The sequence below is a fragment of the Heterocephalus glaber genome, unplaced genomic scaffold (assembly GCF_053883595.1).
Source record: "Heterocephalus glaber isolate CG9 unplaced genomic scaffold, H.glaber_assembly_v1.0 deba00001444, whole genome shotgun sequence".
NCBI classification, from domain to species: Eukaryota; Metazoa; Chordata; class Mammalia; order Rodentia; family Bathyergidae; genus Heterocephalus; species Heterocephalus glaber.
The window spans coordinates 26,723,070-26,745,358 of NW_028258297.1; the positions used below are offsets into that span (position 1 = coordinate 26,723,070).

A 22,289-nucleotide genomic window follows, 5' to 3' on the forward strand; every position below is an offset into this window, starting at 1 on the left:
GCATTAAAATACAATTTGATTTCTTTATACAGTGAAGATACAGGGCACAAATCGGGGGGTGGGGGCAGTACTGTAGAGTATAAAGGGCCTTTGCATAAGCGACATCTCCAGAGATGAAGTCTTACCAAGTTTCCCAGGCTGGACTCAAACTTAGATCCTTCCGCCTCACCCTCCCAGAGTGCAGAGGTTTGTCCTCTACCACACCCAGCTGCAACAATCTTTTCTACCCCATGTAGGGATTTGAGGCAAGGCTGTTATTAAGTTATGTATAGCTTAAAAAAGCACCACAATTATGAAAATCAGGCCTGTCTTCACTGAAAATCACTAGCCAGTTCTCTAAAAAAAAAAAGTATATATGAAGGATGCCAAGATTATGAAAAATACTACAATTGTCTAACACACCTTACAAAGTTCTAAAGTAATCCTTTTTATATTCTACCCTATAAAATTTTGAAGAACTTCTATTTTGTTGTCTGACTTTGTATCTTTTCCAGAATAGTTTTCTTACCAGGCTCAGATATGAAGTGCCAAAGGGACTATAGACTCAGTAATTATGTTAAAATTTAGTCTAACCAAATCTCTTAGTTGAAATAGTAAGTAAACCTAATGGGAGAAAATAAAACATTTTACAAAATATAAAAAATAATTATAAATTCTTTTAATTTCTTATATCACAAATTACAGCTCTATCAATCTCTCATACATTTCATTGATAAACAGTAATTATACTGTCAAGATGACATTTTTAACATCAGAGAACTACAGTTATCCAAGAGAATGTGAAAATTTAAACTGCTTAATTATCAGTCTTTGGTTGTTTTTTTTTTTTTTTTGGTACCAGGGATCCAATGCCGGTCCTTGCGCTTGCACAGCAGGCAGTAAAACCACTGAGCTAAATCCCCGGCCTTAAACTGCTTAATTATCAAGACAAAAAATTAAATTGTAGATAAGCCAAAGGCTTCCTCGACAAATTCATTTAATGTTTTGGTTTCTTTCTTTCTTAGCTTTATAATATACGTTTAAAATCAGGAAATATGATAACTTCAGCTTTTTCTTTTTCTTGTATTTTAGGTCTTTCGTGGCTATATATGAATATTTTTCTGTTTCTGAAAAAAGTCACTACACTTTGGATAAGGATTACTTTAAATCTATAGATCTCTTTGGGCAGTATGGACATTTTAATGGTAATAAGTCCCCCCAAAAGTATAAAAAGAAAAAGAAATGATAGACAAGTGGATCTACAGCAAACGAAAAAGCTTCTGCCCATCAAAGAAAACAACACCATGAAGGACAACCAATGGGAGAACATTTTTGCAAATTTGTTAAGAGATTCACATGTGAAGTAGAAAAATATACCCCACAACTGAATAGTAAACAAAACACCAAAAAATTTATACCGAGTGAAAGATTTAAATATATATTTCTCCATAAAAGAATTACATGTGGCCAAAAGATATATGAAAAATGCTCAATATCACTAGCCAACAGGGAAATGTGAACCAAAGCCATATGTGACCTCACCTAACAACTTCTTGAATGGCTAATAGCAAAACAACAAAAGCAAATATTGGAAATGATGTGAAGAAATTGAGACTGGAAAAATCTAAAACTGAAAGGCTCAGTTATAGAACTTAGGATGAAGAATTGATCAGGAGTTTCACAATTATTTCCTGGGGCCATTAATAAAATTAATATAATAATCTTAGTTAATATATAAGAATTTCTTTCACCAAACTACAAGTCAGAAATTAAGAAAATAGATGGAAAAGTATATAATATTAAAATATTTGGCAAGGTAAGCAAATAAAAAGAAGTGTTAAATGTTGATTATTTCTTTTTATTGATAAAGATGAATATCATTTACATTTTTCTGAATTCATATATTGCACAAATTTCTTTACCAAATCAATGTTGCTAGCACAGCTGTGTGGCCCTGTGTTTTACATTCTCTCTGGCACTCAGTTTCTTGATCTGTAAAATGAAGAATAATTAGACAACTAGGAAATATGTCTCTACCAAAAAACTGCCTTCCAAGTACAAGAAAGAGAATATAACATCCTTTTTGTGTTTGTTGTGATTATTTTAATCTTTTATTTTTCTCACATAAAATATTTATAAAAAATAAAAACACATTATTTTATCAAATACTCTTATATTTCAAATCTTACACTGCTTATTTGTGGTGGGTGTAGTGAAATTAAAATAACTGCATTATTTATTTATAATTAATGCCAATTACTTTTTTTGTTAAATAAAATTATAGATTTGTCAAAGATAATTCTATTAATAATCCAAGTGACTCTACTAATACTCACTTATCTAATTTTTTTGTCTGATTATATATTTTCTAAGATGTAGAAACCCTCAAAATCCCTCTAAATGTAAAACCCCTCTTAAAAATTCAATAAAGCAATGAAGTCTATTATCACTAAAAATCCATTCTTCTGTTCATAACAAAATCAATTTGTTCTCCATAATCTATCATAATGTAACCTAATAAAATTGTAATTAAATCAATTCTTTTACTAAACTATTAGCTGGTAAAACTGAGGCCACAAGTGAGATCCCTTGAGTTATTCTTTGGCATTAACCATGTTTGTTGCTCCATCACTGAGCATTTTTGCATCTATGTTCATCAAGGATTTTGTTCTCTACTTTTATTTTTTTGTTGTTGTTAAGGCAAGGGAGATAATAACAAAAACTTTTATTCAACTGTGGAGTCTATAAATCAATAGAGCAGAAGAGGTCATTTTAGGATTTATCAGCTTCAAATCTTATATAAACTTCTTATTCTATCCAAAAGATCCAAATCCTTTTGGAGGGGCCCAGGGTTTGGCAGTGGCAACCATGAATGAGGTAAGGTTTGGGGACGTAATCAACCAGGCAGATTTGGCTGAATGTGAACACAGACTTTCAAATTTGAATTGACATCTTTTTTTTTTTCTTCAGTTTTTTTTTGTATTAAATTCTTTTATTGGTACATTGTAGGTATACAACACAATTACATTTCTCACTGGGAATTGTACCTTTACATAATGCATCTTGGTTCTTATTTTTTCCCCATTCCTAGCCCTCCCTTCATGCCCGCCACCCTTCCCTATTTACAAAGACTTTATTTCCATTTTTTTCATTTCTCATCATTTTTTCCTTTCCCTTCTTTCCTTTCCCCTGTGCCTCCCACTACCCCTACCCCTTTGGACCTTTTCTTCCTATTTTACATTATCAATTATTCATTCTAATCATTGGTACATTTTAGGTATACAATATAATGACATTCATCATTGGAAATTTGCACCTTTACATAGTCTCTCTTGGTTCTTATTTTTCACCCTTGCCCAGCCCTCCCTTCAACCCCTCCAGCCCTCCCTATTTACAAAAATTTTGTTCCTATTTTTCCATTTTCTCATATTACTTTCTTTTTTTTATTATGTCCTTATCCATATGTGGATCAGGGTGATACTGGCTTTGTAGAATGAGTTTGGGAGTGTTGCTTCCCTATTTGCAAATTTGGAAAAATTTTGGAGGCTAGTTTAGAATAGTTTGAAGACCTTTGGTGTTAGTTCTTCTTTAGTAGTCTGGTAAAGGTCAGCAGTGAGTCTGTCCAGTCCTGATCTTTTCTTTGTTGGGAGCCTTTCTATTACTACTTCAATGTCACTGTTTGCTATTGACCCTCTCTTGTAATAGAGAGCTGTTTATCCATAACATATCTGCTGAATTCAAGCCAGTCCTTCAGATTTGAGTTCTTTGTCCTCTGATGAATACCGTGCTGTTTCCAGAGTTCTCTTTCAGGAAAATGTGCTGATTTGTGCAGATCCTGGGAGTGCTACCTACCAACAGCTTGTAGCTCTCAACCCAGAAGCACTGCCTCTAGCTAAAGAGATCTGCTTTCCTCAGAATCATTCTCCTTCCTATGGGCCACTCGCTCCCTAGATTGAGAGACACAAGAGGCATAAAGTCCCAGGCCTCACCCCGATTTGTGACTACTGTGAAGAGATCTCCATTAATTTGGCAGAAGCTCAGTTTTAAGTCCATTACAGCTCATTCTGTCCATACTTCTTCCCTCCTTCTTTCTTTTTCCAAAGTGTTTATCCCAAGGGTTTTGCAACGCACTGACTTCTGGCTCAGGTGTTATTTTCCCAGGAAACTGACTTGTAATCTATTCAAAACATCTCAAAGTTGAGAATTCTGTTATCCAAGGAATATATTCTCTGTCACCAGAATTCTGCTGCAAAACTGCACAAGCCTATATTGTTTTCTGAATTCTCTATTGTTATATATTGATGTGATGTTTAATCTTGACTAAAATTTAACTAGATTAAGAGACTCTTAGGGAGATAATTGGGTTGTTAGGATACTGACATCATGGATGGATTAACCCAGTAATGAGTTTATAGCTGAATGGGCTGTTAGGAAGTGGGGCCTAGTTAGAGGAAGTGGGGCCTACTTAAAGGAAGTGGGTCATGGGTACATGACCTTAAGGACTGTATGTGGTCCCTGGTCCCTTCCACTCTGGTGCTCTTATCTGTGTTCTACTTCCTGGCCACTATGAGTGAGCAGTTTTACTCCACCATACTCTTCTTCCATAATGTTGTGGCTACCTCAGACCTAGCTGAAGATGGACTGAAATCTCTGAAACTTGAGCCAAAGTAAACCTCTCCTGTTTTAAATTACAAGTGTCAAGTACTTTGCCCAAACAACAGGAAAGTTGATTAACACAACTGATATAGAACCACTAAGCATTTTATTTACTGTTTTTTAAGGTTTCCATCCATTTCAATCACCAAAACCTATATATTGTACTATCGTCATTTGTAACATGAATACTTTAAAAATACATAGAGTTTCATGGTATGCGAGGAACTTAAATTTTTCCTGCTTAATTAAAACAGTAGCAATCGAACATTTATACTCACTGTGCTTAAAGTATTCTTCTAAATTGTTCAAACATATTGGACTATTTAATCCCCCAGCAACTGTGAGTTGCAGCTAATATATCATGTCTATCTTATTAATTAGGAAACTGAAACATAAATGTAGAACTTGCAGAATGTCAAACATGTAGGAAATATAATAGAAAATGTTTGAACTCAAGCTTGGTCTCTTATCACTTCTCTCAACATGCTCCTACTGTCTCTGTGTCAATAAATCAAGTATCATCCTAAGTGACATGAATGTTTTCTAAGGAAAACTCTAAGCTGAAAAGCACAAAAGAGCAATTACAGAAAAATTCATAAAAGAACTAAGACTATAAGCCCAGAGTAGTAGGAAGAAAACAATAAAAGAGCAAAACTGTTGAATACAAAATAATACTGTGTCTAAAGATAATAAAAAAAATAATAGTAATATTTATAAAGAGTAATGGAATCATAACTTATTTAACTGTTGTTAATGGGTTTGGGGTATAACTCAATGAGTAGAGTGCTTCCATAGCATAAGTTTGGGATTTGACAGTCAACCCCACAAAAAAAGTAAAAATACATAAAATTCTGCTGCATCAGATAGCATAAAGATTGAAATAAAGTGGATTTAATGAATTAAATTTAGTGCTAAAATAAAGGTAGACACAAAGACAGAGCTCAAAATGGGTGGATGAATGAATAACTGATTTGTGGGTTAAACAGCAGCAGCCTCAATAAATAGGAGAAAAGAGAATCCCAATAATAATATTCTGAATAACAACTGGAATGTGGGAAGTACATAATCAGTATAAACTCTTTGCTCAAACACTTACTTTGTAGATAAACTCAGGCCCAGGCAGGGCAATTAGAAGAGAACATGAGTTTAAGATCTGAATGGAGACATACGGATATGTTCATGTCCTGAAGGTAATACATTTTCAAATGGAAGTAGTCATCCGTATGTGAAAGAGGTAATTAATAGAATGAAAACTTGAATCACTACATTATAGGAGAAAACTGGAACCAAAGTCTATTCTAAATAGCTTTTTCAGGAAAAAATGTCACTGAGACAAGAAGAACAGAATTTAAGCTCTTTCATGATGTATTTAAAATCTACTGGGAATACTTCTGGAAACAACCTGGAAAATAGATAACTTCAGAAATTTGTTTAATTAATTTTGTTAAATGTACTGCCTTTGTTACTACTGATTGTTTTCAACTGTTGCATGAGTTGAATCATTTATGATGTATTTCTCATTGCATTTGTTTTGAAGATTTGTGTCTATAGTGTCCCAATTCTAAATGAATAAATATATTTTGAAACGTAAAAAAGATCCAGAGAATCTAAATATTCATGACAGGTGATGCATTTATTAGTTCAATTATGTAACTCTAACAAAAGTTAATCAAATTCTAAAATTGGGGGGCCACACCATTATTTTCCCTGTAATCTTATATTCAACCTCTTTCTATCTCAAACTCAGTTTCTTTCATGAACAAAAAGAGTTACAAGTTAAATGAGACAAAAATAGCAATAATAACAGGTGTCACAAACATGGAATATTACTGAGATGGGAAGCTCGTAGCTTTTACTTAGCAAGCTTCTGAGTCTGTAGCATAAGCAGACTTCTCACACAAGCATGAGGAGGGCGTGGGGCAGTCCTCAGTGCCAATCACCTGCTTATCCAGGTAGGCACATTGCCCCTGGAAATCCACACTTGGTTCTGGCAGCCCCCTGAGCAATTAGAAGACAAAATTCATTAGTCATTCAGTGTGTTCAAACTAAATGGTATAACTTTAGAACTTACTTCATGGAAATTCATTGTACCGAGTGCTGTGGGGAATGCAAGACTATAAACACTCCCCCTCTTGTGTGTTTGTAGAAGAAACATTGTACATGTATAAGTAATAAACCAGTTATACAGAATGTGATATTGATATAGAAGTAGGAAAAACCCACTTGTATAAAGAAGAAGAGGCTTGATTGGCTGGAACATTTTAGCAATAACTTGCAAGGTGCAATAAATGACCTAACATAAAAATTAAATTAGAATATGAGCCAGGCTAATAGAAGCCACTTAACTATCCACATATAGGTACAGGTGAAAGAGGTATATTTTACTTATAAATAGATTGCATCAGATATAAAAGCCAGCCAAACTTAATAATGAACTTTAGAATAATGCGTGTGTGTGTGTGTGTGTGTGTGTGTGTGATGTCAGCACAGTCTACTGTGATACGCACTTCAACGTAAAAAACCACCACTGAGGGAAATACCACAGAGAAGATGCTGGTACGTATTTTGATTGAACTGAGTCCTTAACCGGAGAGCTGATTCTAAAGAATGTTTGAGGTCAACATCAACAAGACTACCTCTCAGCCCTCACACAGAACTGGTTCTGTAATACAGTCTGAAACAGGTCAAGTCTCTGCTCAATTAGTAAGTACACAAGGTATTTCATTCCAAAGTGCCATGGGATGTGAAAAAGAAAATCATGAACTACGAGTAAATACAATTGTAAAAATATTTTTATATATTCCTACTTTATTGATTCCTGAGTGTTCTATGTCCCAAATATCACACAAGGTTGGAAGGGTAGGAGAGCTATTGACAGCAAAACTCCAATAAGTAAAATGATTACCATGAAATTAAGACTCATAATTTGACACAATAGTACAAACAAGTCCAGGAAGATATCCAAGTAGTTTATACAAAATATTTACACAGACTATGAAATATTTAAATTACACATAAATTCATGTAAATTATTTTAATATTAAAATTTTAGTATGTGCTATAAAATAAATATAAGTGAAACAAAAATGGGTCATTTAAATAGAAATTCTATAATTTAGTTAATGTATATATAAATATATGCACAGAGAGAATTATGTTTGTTCATGCATGCACAAGTACATACAATACCTCAGCTTTTCCTTTCACATCCCAAAGTAAATTTCAGATGAATAAAGACAATTTCAGTATAGTTAAATGTTAAACATTCATTCACATTATAAAAGCAAAAAAGCTTAAAAGACAAATTAATAAGAAAAATGGCAAGGCATGCAGAAAAGAGAGATTATATTTTAATACATAAGAAATTTACACCAAGAAATAAAAGATAAATATGAAAAACAGGCAAAAGATTTTATACAGGTTACAGGATAAACATCCTTCATAAGCACCAAAAGAATATGAAATAAAAGCACAAAATAAAAATAATCAGATATCAAAATTACCTAAACTTTGAAATATTATCTAACATTGATAAAACAGCTTGCTATATTTTTTGTATAATTGTTTAATACAGTGTTTCTGGAGGGCAATTTTTTTAAAACTTTTTTTTTCTGGTACCAGAGATCGCACTAAGGACCTTGCACTTGCTGAGCAGGCACGGCACCACTGAGCTAAATCCCTGACCCTGGAAGGCAATTTAAACAATAGCTACTTAAAGTTCATTTAAAGAGGTTCAAAGTCATTGGCTGAGGAAAAGCAATTTGTACTTCATCTATAAAGATGTTAATCTCAATATATTTATTATTGAAAAGTATAATCAATCAAATCATTTAATAATGGAAGTGTATTAATACTAGAAGCATTTGACACCCTACCGAGGTCCTGAGGCGCGCGGAAGAATCACCTCCCTGCAGACAGGCAGGTCTGCCCACACCCTACCGAGGTCCCCAGTCGTGGAACACACGCCGAATCAGCCCGCAGCAGACAGGCAGGTCTGTGCACGCCCTACCGAGGTACTGAGTCACGCGGAAGACGCCTAATCACCCCGTTGCAGACAGGCAGCCACCTGATTCCACAATACAAAGACGCAGAGTCCCACTGTTCCCGGCCCAGAGAGAGGGGCTTCTGAGCCATTGTCCCACTGCTCCTGGTCCAGAGGAAGGGGCTTCCTGGTCACCATCCCTCCCACTGCTCCCAGCACAGAGGAAAGGGCTTTTGGGCCACCTTCTATCCCGCTGCTCATGGCCCAGAGGAAGGGGCTTCTGAGCCACCATCCCACTGCTCCTGGTACAGAGGAAGGGGTTTCCTGGCCACCATCCCTCCGGCTGCTCCCAGCCCACAGGAAAGGGCTTTGGGTCACCATCCCTACCACTGCTCCCGGCCCCTGTCCCACCTCACCCAGCTCACAGGAGGTAATCCGTGCAGGTGCTAACAGCCCCCCACCCCAGTCGAAATGAGAAAACAAGTAAATAAGTCTCAAAACCAAACTTCCAGATCACCTACAGCAACCCCAAAGGGAAATGAGATGGAACACTCTGATACTCAACCACCTGGACCCACTGAACTGGCAACAAAAGGGGATCTGGAAAAAATGAAATCAGAAATAATTTCTCAGATAACAGGAGAAATTGTGCCCCTAGTGCAAGACATGATTAATAAATCTAGAGAGGAGCTCAGGAACATGATGTAATCCCAACATAAGAAACAAATGCAATCCATAAAACAGATGCAAATAGATTTCCTGGACATGAAAAACTCCATTGAAAGTCTACACAGCAGAACGAGCCCATGTGAGGACAGAATTTCAGATATAGAAGAGAAGATTGCAATTAGTGACCAGGAAAAGAAAAATTGCTTCAAAATTATAAGGAAACATGAGAAATCAATCCAGCAGCTGCTAGATGATGCAAAGAAGAATAACATAAGACTGATTGGGCTCAATGAAGAAACAGGACAGAGTGCAGATGACATAAAAGATCTCTTCACAGAAATAATGGCAGAAAACTTCCCAAGCAGGGGAAAAGAGCTTGACATACAGATAAGTGAGGCATATAAGACTCCAAATAGCCTTGACAAAAAAAATCTACACATAGGCATATAATTGTTAAGACTACAGAAACTCAACAGAGGAACAAAGTTCTCCAAGCAGTCAGAGAAAAGAAAGAAATCACATACAAAGGAAAGCCCATCAGAATCACAGCAGACTTCTCAACACAAACCATCAAGGCAAGAAGAGCTTGGAGTGACATATTCCAAGCCCTAAAAGAAAACAGCCTCCAACCCACATTGATGTACCCTGCAAAACTATCTTTCAAAATGGATGGAGAAATAAGATATTTTCATGACAAAGAGCACCTTAGGAACTTCGTGAATACCAAACCAGCACCCCAAAGAATTTTACACAATAGCCTAGGAACAGACATTGAGGATCACAACCCCAGGAAGCAAAGCAGAATGAACCCATCTGGCATGACAAGAAATTAAATGTAAAGGGGGAGAACCCAGCAAAAAGAAAATGTCATGGCAATGACAAGTCAATATGTTTCAGTTATAACCATCAACGTTAATGGTCTCAATTCACCAATCAAAAGAAATAGACTAGCAGAATGGGTCAAGAAGCAAAATCCAACAATATGCTGCATACAAGAAACACACTTAATTCAAAAGGAAACTCATAGACTGAAAATTAAAGGGTGGAAAACAATACTGCATGCGACAGGAACCTGAAAAAAAGCAGGAGTAGCTATCCTCTTGGCAGATCAAGTAGATTTCAAACCAACACTAATTAAGAGAGACAAAGAAGGACATTACATCCTCATAAAGGGAAGAATCCAAGAGGAAGAGATGACAATCATAAATATCTATGCACCAAACACTAGTGCACCCAACTATATAAAACAAATACTAACGGACATGAAAAGTCATACATGCACTAATATAATTGTAGTGGGGGACCTCAACACCCCACTGTCACAAATAGATAGATCAACTAGACTAAAAATAAGTAATGAAATACTAGAACTCAATCAAACTCTTGAACAAATGAACTTAACAGATGTTTACAGAGTCTTCCACCCCACAAAATCAGAATACACATTCTTCTCAGCTGCACGTGGGTCATTCTCCAAAATAGACCACATACTCACACAGAGAACATGTTTAAGTAAGTGCAAAGGAATTGAAGTTATCCTCTGTACATTATCAGACCATAGTGTGATGAAATTGGAGATTCATAGCAAAAGAAACTCAAAAAATTTCATAAACGTGGAAATTGACCAACACACTTTTGAATAACCAATGGATCACAGAGGAAATTAAAGAAGAAATCAGACAGTTCCTTCAATTAAATGACAGTGACAATACAATATATCTGAATCTATGGGACACAATGAAAGCTGTCTAACGAGGGAAATTTATAGCAGTGAATATGCATATTAGGAAAACAGAACGATCCCAATTAAACAACCTGATGCTGAACCTCAAGCTTCTAGAAAAAGAGGAGCAAGACAACCCCAAAGCTCATACAAGGGAGGAAATTATAAAGATCAGAGGAGAAATCAATGCAGTGGAGACTAAGAGAATGATACAAAAAATCAATGAAGCCAAGAGTTGGTTCTTCGAAACAATCAACAAAATTGACAAACTTTTAGCCAACCTTGTCAGAAAAAGGAAAGAAAAGCCCCAAATCCATGCAATTAGGAATGAAAAGGGTGAAATGACAACAGACCCAGCAGAAATCCAGAGGATCATCAATTTCTACTTCAAGAACCTGTATGCCAATAAGATGTACAACACAGAAGAAATGGACAGATTCCTAGATACATATGAATTGCCAAAGTGGAAAGAAAAAGACCTAAAAATTCTGAACAACCCAATATCAACCAATGAAATTGAAAATGTAATTAAAAACTTATCAACTAAGAAAAGCCCAGGCCCTGATGGCTTCACTGCTGAATTCTACCAGACATTTAGAGAGGAACTGCTGCCACTACTGTTTAAACTCTTCATTGAAATTGAAAGGGAAACAATACTCCCAAATTCATTCCTGGAAGCAAGCATCACCTTGATCCCCAAAACAGAGAAAGACCCAACTGAAAAAGAGAACTATAGGCCAATCTCACTAATGAACATACATGCAAAAATCCTTCATAAGATACTGGCAAACAGAATGCAGAAGATCATCAAGAAGATCATACACCCTGATCAAGTGGGATTCATCCCAGGGATGCAGGGATGGTTCAATATATGAAAATCAATTAATGTAATACACTATATCAATACAGCCAAGGACAAAAACCATATGATTATCTCCATAGACACAGAAAAAGCATTTGACAAACTCCAACATGCATTTATGATAAAAACCCTACAGAAAATTAGAATAGATGGTCTCTACCGCAAACTGTTAGAAGCCATCTATGAAAAACCAACAGCCAATATCATACTAAATGGTCAAAAACTGAAATCCTTCACACTAAAATCAGGAACAAGACAAGGATGTCCACTATCACCACTCTTGTTCAATATAGTTCTGGAAACATTAGCCACAGCAATTAGACAAGAGAAAGAAATCAAAGGAATAAAGATAGGTAATGAAGAAGTCAAATTGTCATTATTTGCAGATGACATGATACTGTACATAGAAGACCCCAAGAACTCCACCAAAAGTCTTCTAGACTTAATAACCAAATTCAGTCAAGTAGCTGGTTACAAGGTCAACACACAAAAATCAATAGCTTTCCTCTACACCAATGACAGACTCACTGAGAGAGAAATAGGGAAAATAATTCCTTTCACAATAGCACCCAAAAAACTGAAATACCTAGGAATCATCCTAATGAAAGAAATCAAAGACTTCTTCTCTGAAAACTATGGCACTCTGAAAAGAGAGATTGAAGATGATATCAGAAAATGGACAGACATCCCCTGCTCCTGGGTAGGAAGGATTAATATAGTGAAAATGACCATACTTCCAAAACTGCTATATAGATTTAATGCAATTCCAATTGAGATCCCAGCAGCATACTTCATACACCTCGAGAAAACAATCCAAAAATTCATTTGGAAAAAGAAGAGACCCAGAATAGCAAAAGCAATTCTAGGTAACAGAGACATGGCAGGGGGTATCACAATCCCCAACCTGCAACTATACTACAAAGCTACTGTGATTAAAACAGCATGGTACTGGCAAAGAAACAGACCTGAGGACCAGTGGAACAGATTAGAAGATGCAGAAACAATCCCAGACACACTCAGCCATCTCATCTTCGACAAAGGAGCCAAACACCCTCACTGGAGGAAAGATAGCCTCTTTAATAAATGGTGCTGGAAAAATTGGGCTTCAACTTGCCAAAGATTAAAACTAGACCTATATCTCTCACCATGCACTAAACTAAAATCAAAATGGATTAAAGATCTAAATATTAAAATAGAAACTCTGAACCAGTTGGAACAGAGGTTAGGTAGAACCCTTGAAGATATCGGTGTAGGAAAAGATTTTATGAACAAAACCTCAGTTGCCCATGAACTAGCACAAACAATCAACAAATGGGATCTCTTCTTATTAAAAAGCTTCTGCACAGCAAGAGAAACCACCAGCAGTGTGAAAAGACAACCCACAATGTGGGAAAAAATCTTCACCTGCTCTTCCTCAGACAAAGGTCTACTATCTCGAATCTATAAAGAATTTAAAAAGATCAGACCTCCCAAATTTAAAGCCCCAATCGAAAAATGGGCATCTGAAATGAACAGACATTTCTCAGACAAAGAAGTAGAAATAGCAAATAAATACATGAAAAAATGCTCAACATCACTGGTCATTCGAGAGATGCAAATGAAAACAAGGCTGAGATTCCACTTCACTCCAGAAAGAATGGCTGCTATCATGAAATCAACCAATAACAAATGCTGGCAGGGCTGTGGGGAAAGAGGAACCCTGCTCCACTGCTGGTGGGAGTGTAGACTGGGGCAACCACTCTGGAAATCAGTATGGAGATACCTCAAAGAACTAGGACTGGAAGTCCCATTTGACCCCGCTATTCCACTGCTGGGGATCTTCCCCAAAGAATTAAATGAATCATACCACAGTGATAATATGTGCACCCATGTTCATAGCAGCACAATTTGTAATAGCTCAAACTTGGAAACAGCCCAAATGCCCATCAACTGGAGACTGGATCAAGAAAATGTGGTTTTTTAATAAAATGGAGTACTACTCAGCCATAAAAAATGAGAAATTAGAGACATTTATAGCTAAGTGGATGCACATTGAGGCAATACTCTTAAGTGAAATAAATAGGACACACATGTGTAAATACCGAAGAGTTTCTCTGGTGTGAGAAACTGAAAGGGTAAATAAGGACTAAATGTATAATAGGTCATGTGAAATAGGAAGAAAAGTGGCAAAGGGGTAGGAAGTGGGAGGGCTAGGGGAAAGGATAGAAGGGAATGGGATTAATATGAGAAAATGGAGAAGTAGGAACAAAATCTTTTAAATAGGGAGGACTGGAGGGGTTGAAGGGAGGGCTGGGCAAGGGTGAAAAAATAAGAACCAAGAGAGACTATGTAAAGGTGCAAATTTCCAATGATGAATGTCATTATATTGTATACCTAAAATGTACCAATGATTAGAATAAATAATCGATAATGTAAAATAGGAAGAAAAGGTCCAAAGGGGTAGGGGTAGTGGGAGGGGCAGGAGAAAGGAAAGAAGGGAAAGGAAAAATGATGAGAAATGGAACAAATGGAAATAAAGTCTTTGTAAATAGGGAAGGGTGGCGGGCATGAAGGGAGGGCTAGGAATGGGGAAAAAATAAGAACCAAGATGCATTATGTAAAGGTACAGTTCCCAATGAGAAATGTAATTGTGTTGTATACCTACAATGTACCAATAAAAGAATTTAATACAAAAAAAATAAAATGTTTCTTTTAAACCATTTCCAGTAAAGCTTATTTTCAGTAGTTTAATGTTAAAACCAAATATGCAGAAATTCACAAATAAATCAGCATATAGCCAACAATAATAGAATCAGAACTGTTTCAAGTACATAAAAATAAAGACTTGTTTTTATTTATTTAAAAAAAATACTAGAAGCATTTAATGCTAGAGACATGTTACCCACATATTATGAAATAGCTAAATGACTTATAAAACTAATCACAACCTAATATGAAATAACAAGAGCAAGAAATGAAAATTCTGTCCCTAAGAATCTTCTCTATTTCTCCCTGCTCTGTAAACAAAGGACACTGAGACACTGAGAAGGGAATAAGGAATCAGATTGTACACCAGACGCTCACAGGTCAAATGAAGGAGGGGAGCTATCCCCCCACTGCCACTGGTTGTCCTCTTCCTTATAAGATAGGCCAAACCAAGTCTGATCGACTGAAAGTAATTTCATGATGCTCTGCATGGAGCCAAAATACACAAAGTTCCTTATTAACAAAGCATAAGAAATGACAGGGATGAAGTTGTGTCAAACAAGAAATGAAAAAATCATAAAAGAACAGCAGTCCATATACGCTCTCTGATAAATGAAACATCAAAAATAATTTTTTTATTTTTCAATGTCTGTCTATTTTTCAAACCATGATTTAAATAAGAGAAGGATAAAATAGCTAATAGAAAGAGTTATAATCAATCACAATATGAATTACTTTTCTTAATTTACTTCATTTCAGCTCTATGCTTCAATGGGGCAACAATCCCTGCTTTGGGGAAATTTGGGGCAGATGAAAATAAGTGTCGTACATGGAAAAGTATACAAGAAAACATTCCATGGGTGATTAGAGCAGGGTAAGGGGCCTGAGAATCTGAGGAGAGTGTCCAGGGCACAGATGTGAGGTGCAGGCCGTGACTTTGACCAGGGCTGTCAGGAAGCCCTCAGTACTAAGTCCTCGCCAAGTACTTAAAGAAAGTAAAGAGGGAGCAGTGACTGAGGGGACGTTAAATGCACGATGGTCAGTGAATGCAAAGCTCCTACAGCAAGGGCACCTAGGTGCAAGGAAAGGAAAGCAGTGAGGAAGTGAAGCCACCCAGAAACACTGCACGTAATGGAGCAAGCGCGCTTTTCCCTTGTGTTAGAGCTGCAGTGAGTCTTTCCATATGGTTCCTACCATACGTTCATATCACAAATGTAGAGAATGAAATCTACTTTATCATCCATGAGCTCCTTTCAGACTTAAAAAATGTAGCATTCAAAGAAGTGCAAAGATCAGAGCAGTTTAGCCAGGAAACTGTGGCATTCATTTGGTGGTAGCAGTGGTCTCTGTACTGCAGCCAGAGGTTCAGCAGATCTCCACACTTGTCTCCTGGGAGAAAAATGTTTGAAATAGAACCCACACAACTTCATGACAAGTCCTTCATGCTTCATAGCTTTGCCCTGTGAAAGGATGAAGCCCATGAAAAGAATCAGTACCAGCTCAGAAGGCTACCACTTCCGGATTACCTTGTTTGGCCATTAGTTTTTGCACACCCTCAGTGAGATGCACATTCTGGTTTTGGAGCCTCTCCAGGATTTCTGTAGAAAACAGAACCAGATGAGAATGTACATTGCACCTGATCTGTGTACTATTCCAAAAGTTACACAATGAAAGTAATCAAGTGCTAACTGTTCAATTTCTTTCAAGTCACTTTTCCTGTTAGATTAGTTGGCTGAAAGAGTTGATTACTAAGACACCAGCTTGTTAACCACAGCAACTACTGAAGAACTCTGGAATTCTTGTTTTAATTGTTCACTGCTGGCTCAGTCACTCAAAGCCAAAGAGAATGTTTTAATGCAAGGCTTTTATAAAATATTCATCATGAACATAAGTTGTTTTTATATAATAATTTAACTAATATAAAGAAGCTCTGTTATTACATTGGTATTTTAAACTCCTCTTCCTAAAGAGGAACATAAGGGCTGTGAAATGACCATTTCTCAGGTATTTAAGTTCTGTTTCCGGGTCCCTTGAACACCTTGCACACACCTCAGTTGCTCGCATTGACACTGGTTTGTTTTTAGTTCATAAGTTTTCCAGAAAGTCCAAATGCAGGGCTCATATTGTTGATCACCAGCCTCATGACTGGCATGCATTGTCCACTGAATAAATGTGAATGGATGATTCAGTGTGCAAATTAATTAACCTAGGAGACTATGTTTGGTAATGACTTGGGTTTTGACAAACTCGTTGCATTTCATAAAATGATATAGTACACAGTGTGATTGAAAAATACAGTGAACGTTTACTTTTTTAATTTGTCACAATAAAAGACACTAGCTATTAATCCCACACACCCAGAAATATTCCCCCTCACCTCAAACACATTTACCCCATTATTTTTGTTACTCCCCAAAGCAGTTCTGGAAGTCTTCTGCCTTGTCTTTAGTTGGGCTGTCATAGCTAACTCAATTTCCTAAATTGACTCAACACGTTTACCTGTCATGATCATTTTGGCTTTGAAGAAGAGCCAGAAGTTGCACAGTACCAGATTCAGTGAATACAACAGATGAGGACACAGCATAATGTTTCTATGAGTCTGCCTTTCTGTTGGATGGCACTCAGTAGCATCATTCACCATATTTTTTATCATACCTTATAAAAGACACCCACAAAAGAGAGTTCCAGAACTGCTTCAGAAAGTGAGAAGAAAGATGGGATAAGTGTGTTCAAAGAGAGACAGAGTAATTTGAAGTGGATTAATGGCAATGTCTCTTTCACTGTAATTTTTTAAAATTTAAACATTCACTGTATATTTTGATAGCACTTCAAAAAAGAGGTGAAAATCTACCAAAGCTACCACACTGCTGTATTAGAATGTTCTCTATTGAGTAAAATCACTATATATCTTAGGACTACAAGAAGACAAAACTCTAGCATTCTGCAAAGATAGGTTTTTCCAGTCCTAATATTACCTTTATTTTGGCTGACAACATTTTGGACCTGAGGAAATATTTCTGCTTTGATTTGAAAATAATCAATCCATGCATTGAGACTCTTCATCTTGTTCTCTGAGGTCTGAACACTTTGAAAGTCTAAAAACAAGAATTCAAAGAATGTATCAAACATGTGCTCAATTATGAAACAGCAGTTTAGAAGATAATAAATTTTAATTTTGATAAGTTTTCCTTATAAAATTCCTCATTAAAAAGCATTAAAAACTGTAAAATGATTATCAGTTAAGTATGTTTTCATTTATTCATTATTATTCCTAAAATCCATATCTAAAACTGAAATATCACCTCAGTTCCTTATAGTATTCATTGTGTGTTTATAGCAGAACACTGGTTCAATTAATTCAAACAGATGAATAGCAACAAAAACTAAGTCAATAAACAAGCTCTTCTTATCATGAGTGGTTGAGTTAATGTGTATAATTTTACTTTCTAATCAAAATTTTAGAATTTTGTTATCACTCTAAGAAAATAACTTTAACATGGATAAACTATTTTATTGATCTATTTCAGGATGCAGAGGGTACTGACATTTAGAACAAATTATAAGAAAAGTTACATTTTATTTTAAAAGTAATTAGAGTCACAACTCCACCCAGCTAAATTCCTCAAGTTATAATTTTCAAAATAATCATCACTCATTACAGTCAATATAGCTACAGAAATTACAGTCACACAACCTCACTCAATAAAATGTGCAATTGTTGAGGGCTCACAAGATTAAATTCATTCATTCCATGTCATTTCTTCCTATTCTCTGCCCAGTATGGCAATAAAACATTTACTGAAAAAGTCTTTTCCAGTAAAAAGACTGTCATGTGTTTAAAGAAATATGATGACCTGGTAAAAGGAATCTACACCTTTTTTCCCTCAATTAATCAGACTTACACTGATAACCAAAGAATCCACGCAATATCAGGAGCAGCAGGCTGAAGATACCCAGGATCACAGGAATTATTCCACATACAGAATAGGACAAAGGAGAAGCTGAGAGATAGAATGATAATGAAAAGTAACATGAGCTCTTGTTATTTGAAATATTAGTATCATTTATGCATTCTATATTGCTCTCAAAATACCCTGAATTTTGTAAAAGATAATATCCGATATGTGAATTAATATTATCTAGTAGACTAAATGAACAAAAAGTACTTAAGAGGATGTGCAGAGAAGACTTAGCATGTTAGGTCCGCTACTTTTTTTTTCTTTTGAGTCAAGATCTCGCTATGTAGATCAGGCTGCCCTTGGACTCACTATGAAGCCCAGGCTGACCTCAAACTCATACCAGTCCTCCTGTCTCAGCCTCCCAAGTGCTAGGATTATAAGCATGCATCACCATGCCCAGTAGATCTGCTATCTTTGATAGGTCTCCTTGGGCTGGCAACTGGAAACTTATATTTGGAGAAAGTTTCCACCACCACTGTGGTCTCACTGTGCCTACACTCTTTGTACAAACGGTGTTCTTTACGCTGAATACCTGCCTTCCTTCTGGAAGTCTAGAATTGCTACACGCCAGCCACAAGCTGCCTGTGTGATCAGCACCCACTAATGATACTGCCAGCTCTGCATCTAATGAGTTCCTTTTACAGCTCCTTCCCAGGGAATTAGCAGGGCTTGTGTGGCTCCACTGGGAGAGACCCCTGGAAACTTGTGCCCAGTCTCTACATTACACTGGCCATTTGCCTTTGCTGATTTGTTTAGTGCCCTTCCCCTGTCATAAATCTTAGCTCTGAGTAGACTATATACTGAGTTCTCTAAAGCTTCCGATTGAATCATCACATCAGAGAGTGACCTTGCTGGTCCTCGGCACATGTAAAACTTTTACACACAAGCTGTTACTAAATGTCCTTAAACACCAGACACAAAATTTCATCTCATATTACATTACCCTTATTAATATGATCAAATGAGGAAATGCATCATTGTGTTTTATAATTAAAATAAAGTCTCCGGACCTGATGGCTAGCAGTATTTTTCATAAAGAATTAATATAATCTTTAGAACATATTTCAACCAGAGGGTATTTGCATTTAGGCCCATCAATATCTATAAATTTTAATTCTACAAAAATAAAATATTTCCATTCTAGAAATTAAACTCTTGCAGCAATTTTTATATTCTTTTTTTGAGATGTTTATTTCCCTCCAAAATACATTTGTATACTCTAGTGTAAAATTATTTTCTTATGGAAGAATTGTACTTTTTCTTTTAGAGTTGCACTTTTGAAACATAAAAAAATTTCAAATTTTTATTCAGAAAACATGAGAATATAATATAATTATACAACTATTCTATGACTCAGTGATTATTATCAACGACGATTTTTTTGACCATCAGACAGCTGTAAATAACTGGGCATGTCTGATATCATAACTGAGGCCCAAGTGCTACTGGCATCTATGGGTAAAAGCAGGGACACTCTTAAACATCCTACAATAACAGGAAAGTCGCCCACAGCAAAGAATTATCCAGCCCAGTACGTCATCAGTACTGACAGTAAGAAACCCTACTCTAGATTCTGTTGTTTATTATCAAAGAAGGAGACAAGATGTAGCATTCTTCCTGCTTTTCTCCTTTTTACAAACTTGGTGAATTTTAAACTTTGTTCATCTTGTCCCTTAGGTTCACATAAGGAACTAAGTTTAAAACTGAGCAAGTAGCTCTTCAGTATCTTATCGCATGGAGATTTTAAATCCGTCGATGAGAAGAAACCCCATTCTGTTACTTCTATATAAGCTTTAAAATCTACATTTTGGCTAAATATAACAATCCCACCAGTATCAACTAGATACTAGTAACATTAGGAGCAAATTGGCCTTGATATTGACAAGGAAGAACAAAGTGAGTAAAAGCTATTATATATACTTCACCGTTCTCCTGGGTGTTGTTAGGAATTGGTCTCCATTCGTCCTCTGGAGGAGGAGGAGGAGGAGGGAGGTCAGGGGGTAACATTTCCAAGTCTACAATGGAGACCATCTCCGCCTGCTCTGCTATTCATTTTAGCACAGAAAATAGATTATTAATGTACAACCTTATAAAACAAATTAAATCACTAGTTGGCTTAATATGTTCGTTCTTATTTTCAAAGATCACTAAAACTTGAGGAGCCATAGTGGTATAAAAATATGAGAAGAGGGCCAGGGATTTAGCTCAGTGGTTCTGCCGCCTGCCTCGCAAGCTCAAGGACCCAAGTTGGATCCCCAATACCAAAAAATATATATATATGACAAGAGACACACAGATCACATTGCACACCGATAGCCTGTCAAGTACTTCTCGATTTATTTACATTGACTGATTATACTTCTGATCCAGCCAGGAAAAATTTTTTGACTAATTTAAACATAAAAGCAATTTTCCAGGTACATCTGGGAGTATTGAAGAGAAGATATTTAGATGCCTGTCCTAACAATAATCAGCAGTGATGATAGACAAAAATAACTATAATTCTTACTGTTGTTAAAATAACATACAAAGTATCAATTAAAGAAGGAGATACCTGGAGATTCCTCATAGTCTGAAGAATGTGACATTATGGGTTTGTACTTTTGAGGATCCCTTTGTCCCAGTGGCGCAGAAATGTCCACGCAGATGTTGGTAGGTGAATGAAGCAATATTTCTGCCTCCCAGCCCTAGAGGTCATGAGCAGCCCAGAGCTAACCTCAAGTGGGCAGCTACTTATAGTTGTGTGTCACTAACTTGCTTTGATGAAAACCACAAAGAAAATGTGAATTGATAACATTTCAAATAGGCTTGTAAAAATGAAAATTGTCCCTGTTTAATCAAACTGTATACAATAAGACTTTTAATGGTGCTTGATTTGTACAGGATCTGCTCCATCACTCTAAAAATAGGAACTGAATTAGAAAGATACCCTATTGTCAAAAGATTACAATTAAACAATCTAGGCTGATAATTTTTATAAATTAATATGCATTAGTGGAAAGCCATAAAGGTTATGGAAGGGATAAGACTAATAAGCAGAGTAACAAGCAAAAAATAATATTGGAAATAAGCAGGTAATTCGTTAAACAAAGGTAGGCTTAAGTGACAGCCTAGGAAATGACACTTATGGGTAGAAATCAGTATTAAAATCTATCCAGACACTGACAGTTTGACTTAAAGTTACTTGGCGACAGCGCTTTTTCAAGCCAAAATGAGTTCCATTCATAGAAGTATAGTTGGGTAACCACCAAAACTCAATCTTCTGCTATTCATTTCATTTACATAAACAAAACTCAATATTTTCATGCACAGAAATAGATACAGTCCATACATAAAAATAGACACAAGACTTTCTCATTTGGGTCATAACCTCATAGAAACTAATGTATATTTGGCTCAGTCTGGTGGAAACCACACGGGACACTTCAGGTTCAAGCTGCCTTCAGCCTTCTATGTCTACTTTTGGTCACTGGTCTTACATCCTAAATATATCACACCTTACCTTTTAGTGTATGAAAGAGAGGCAAGGCTGATTGGCTAAAAGGAATGTTATACCTGTAATATCTACTGTAAAATCTCAGAAAAGTCATGACTGAAGAGGGCAGAAGTTTAATTTTAAAATATCCTAATTCAGTAATTTCCTGACTATATTTTAGTTTGAAAATCTGATTTCACTGCATTAAACTTGCCATGGTTCTGGATTCAAATAATTCTTTTTTTTTTTCTTTTTGGTACTGGGCATCAAACTCGGGTCCTTGTGTTTGCGCGGCAGGC

At 36.2% G+C, this 22,289-nt stretch overlaps 1 protein-coding gene across 1 annotated transcript; it reads right to left on the minus strand.

Moving 5' to 3' along the window:
- Positions 1 to 6,309: 6,309 nt before the first annotated feature.
- On the minus strand, positions 6,310 to 21,103 carry LOC147827520 (killer cell lectin-like receptor 8). Its single transcript, XM_087213594.1, has 8 exons — positions 21,070 to 21,103; positions 20,441 to 20,557; positions 18,459 to 18,557; positions 17,532 to 17,651; positions 16,083 to 16,154; positions 15,789 to 15,945; positions 14,935 to 15,039; positions 6,310 to 6,633 (listed from the first exon to the last, which is right to left on the minus strand). The coding sequence occupies exons 1-8, from the start codon at positions 21,101 to 21,103 to the stop codon at positions 6,492 to 6,494; spliced, it is 846 nt and encodes a 281-aa protein (XP_087069720.1). The 3' UTR covers positions 6,310 to 6,491.
- Positions 21,104 to 22,289: the final 1,186 nt, after the last annotated feature.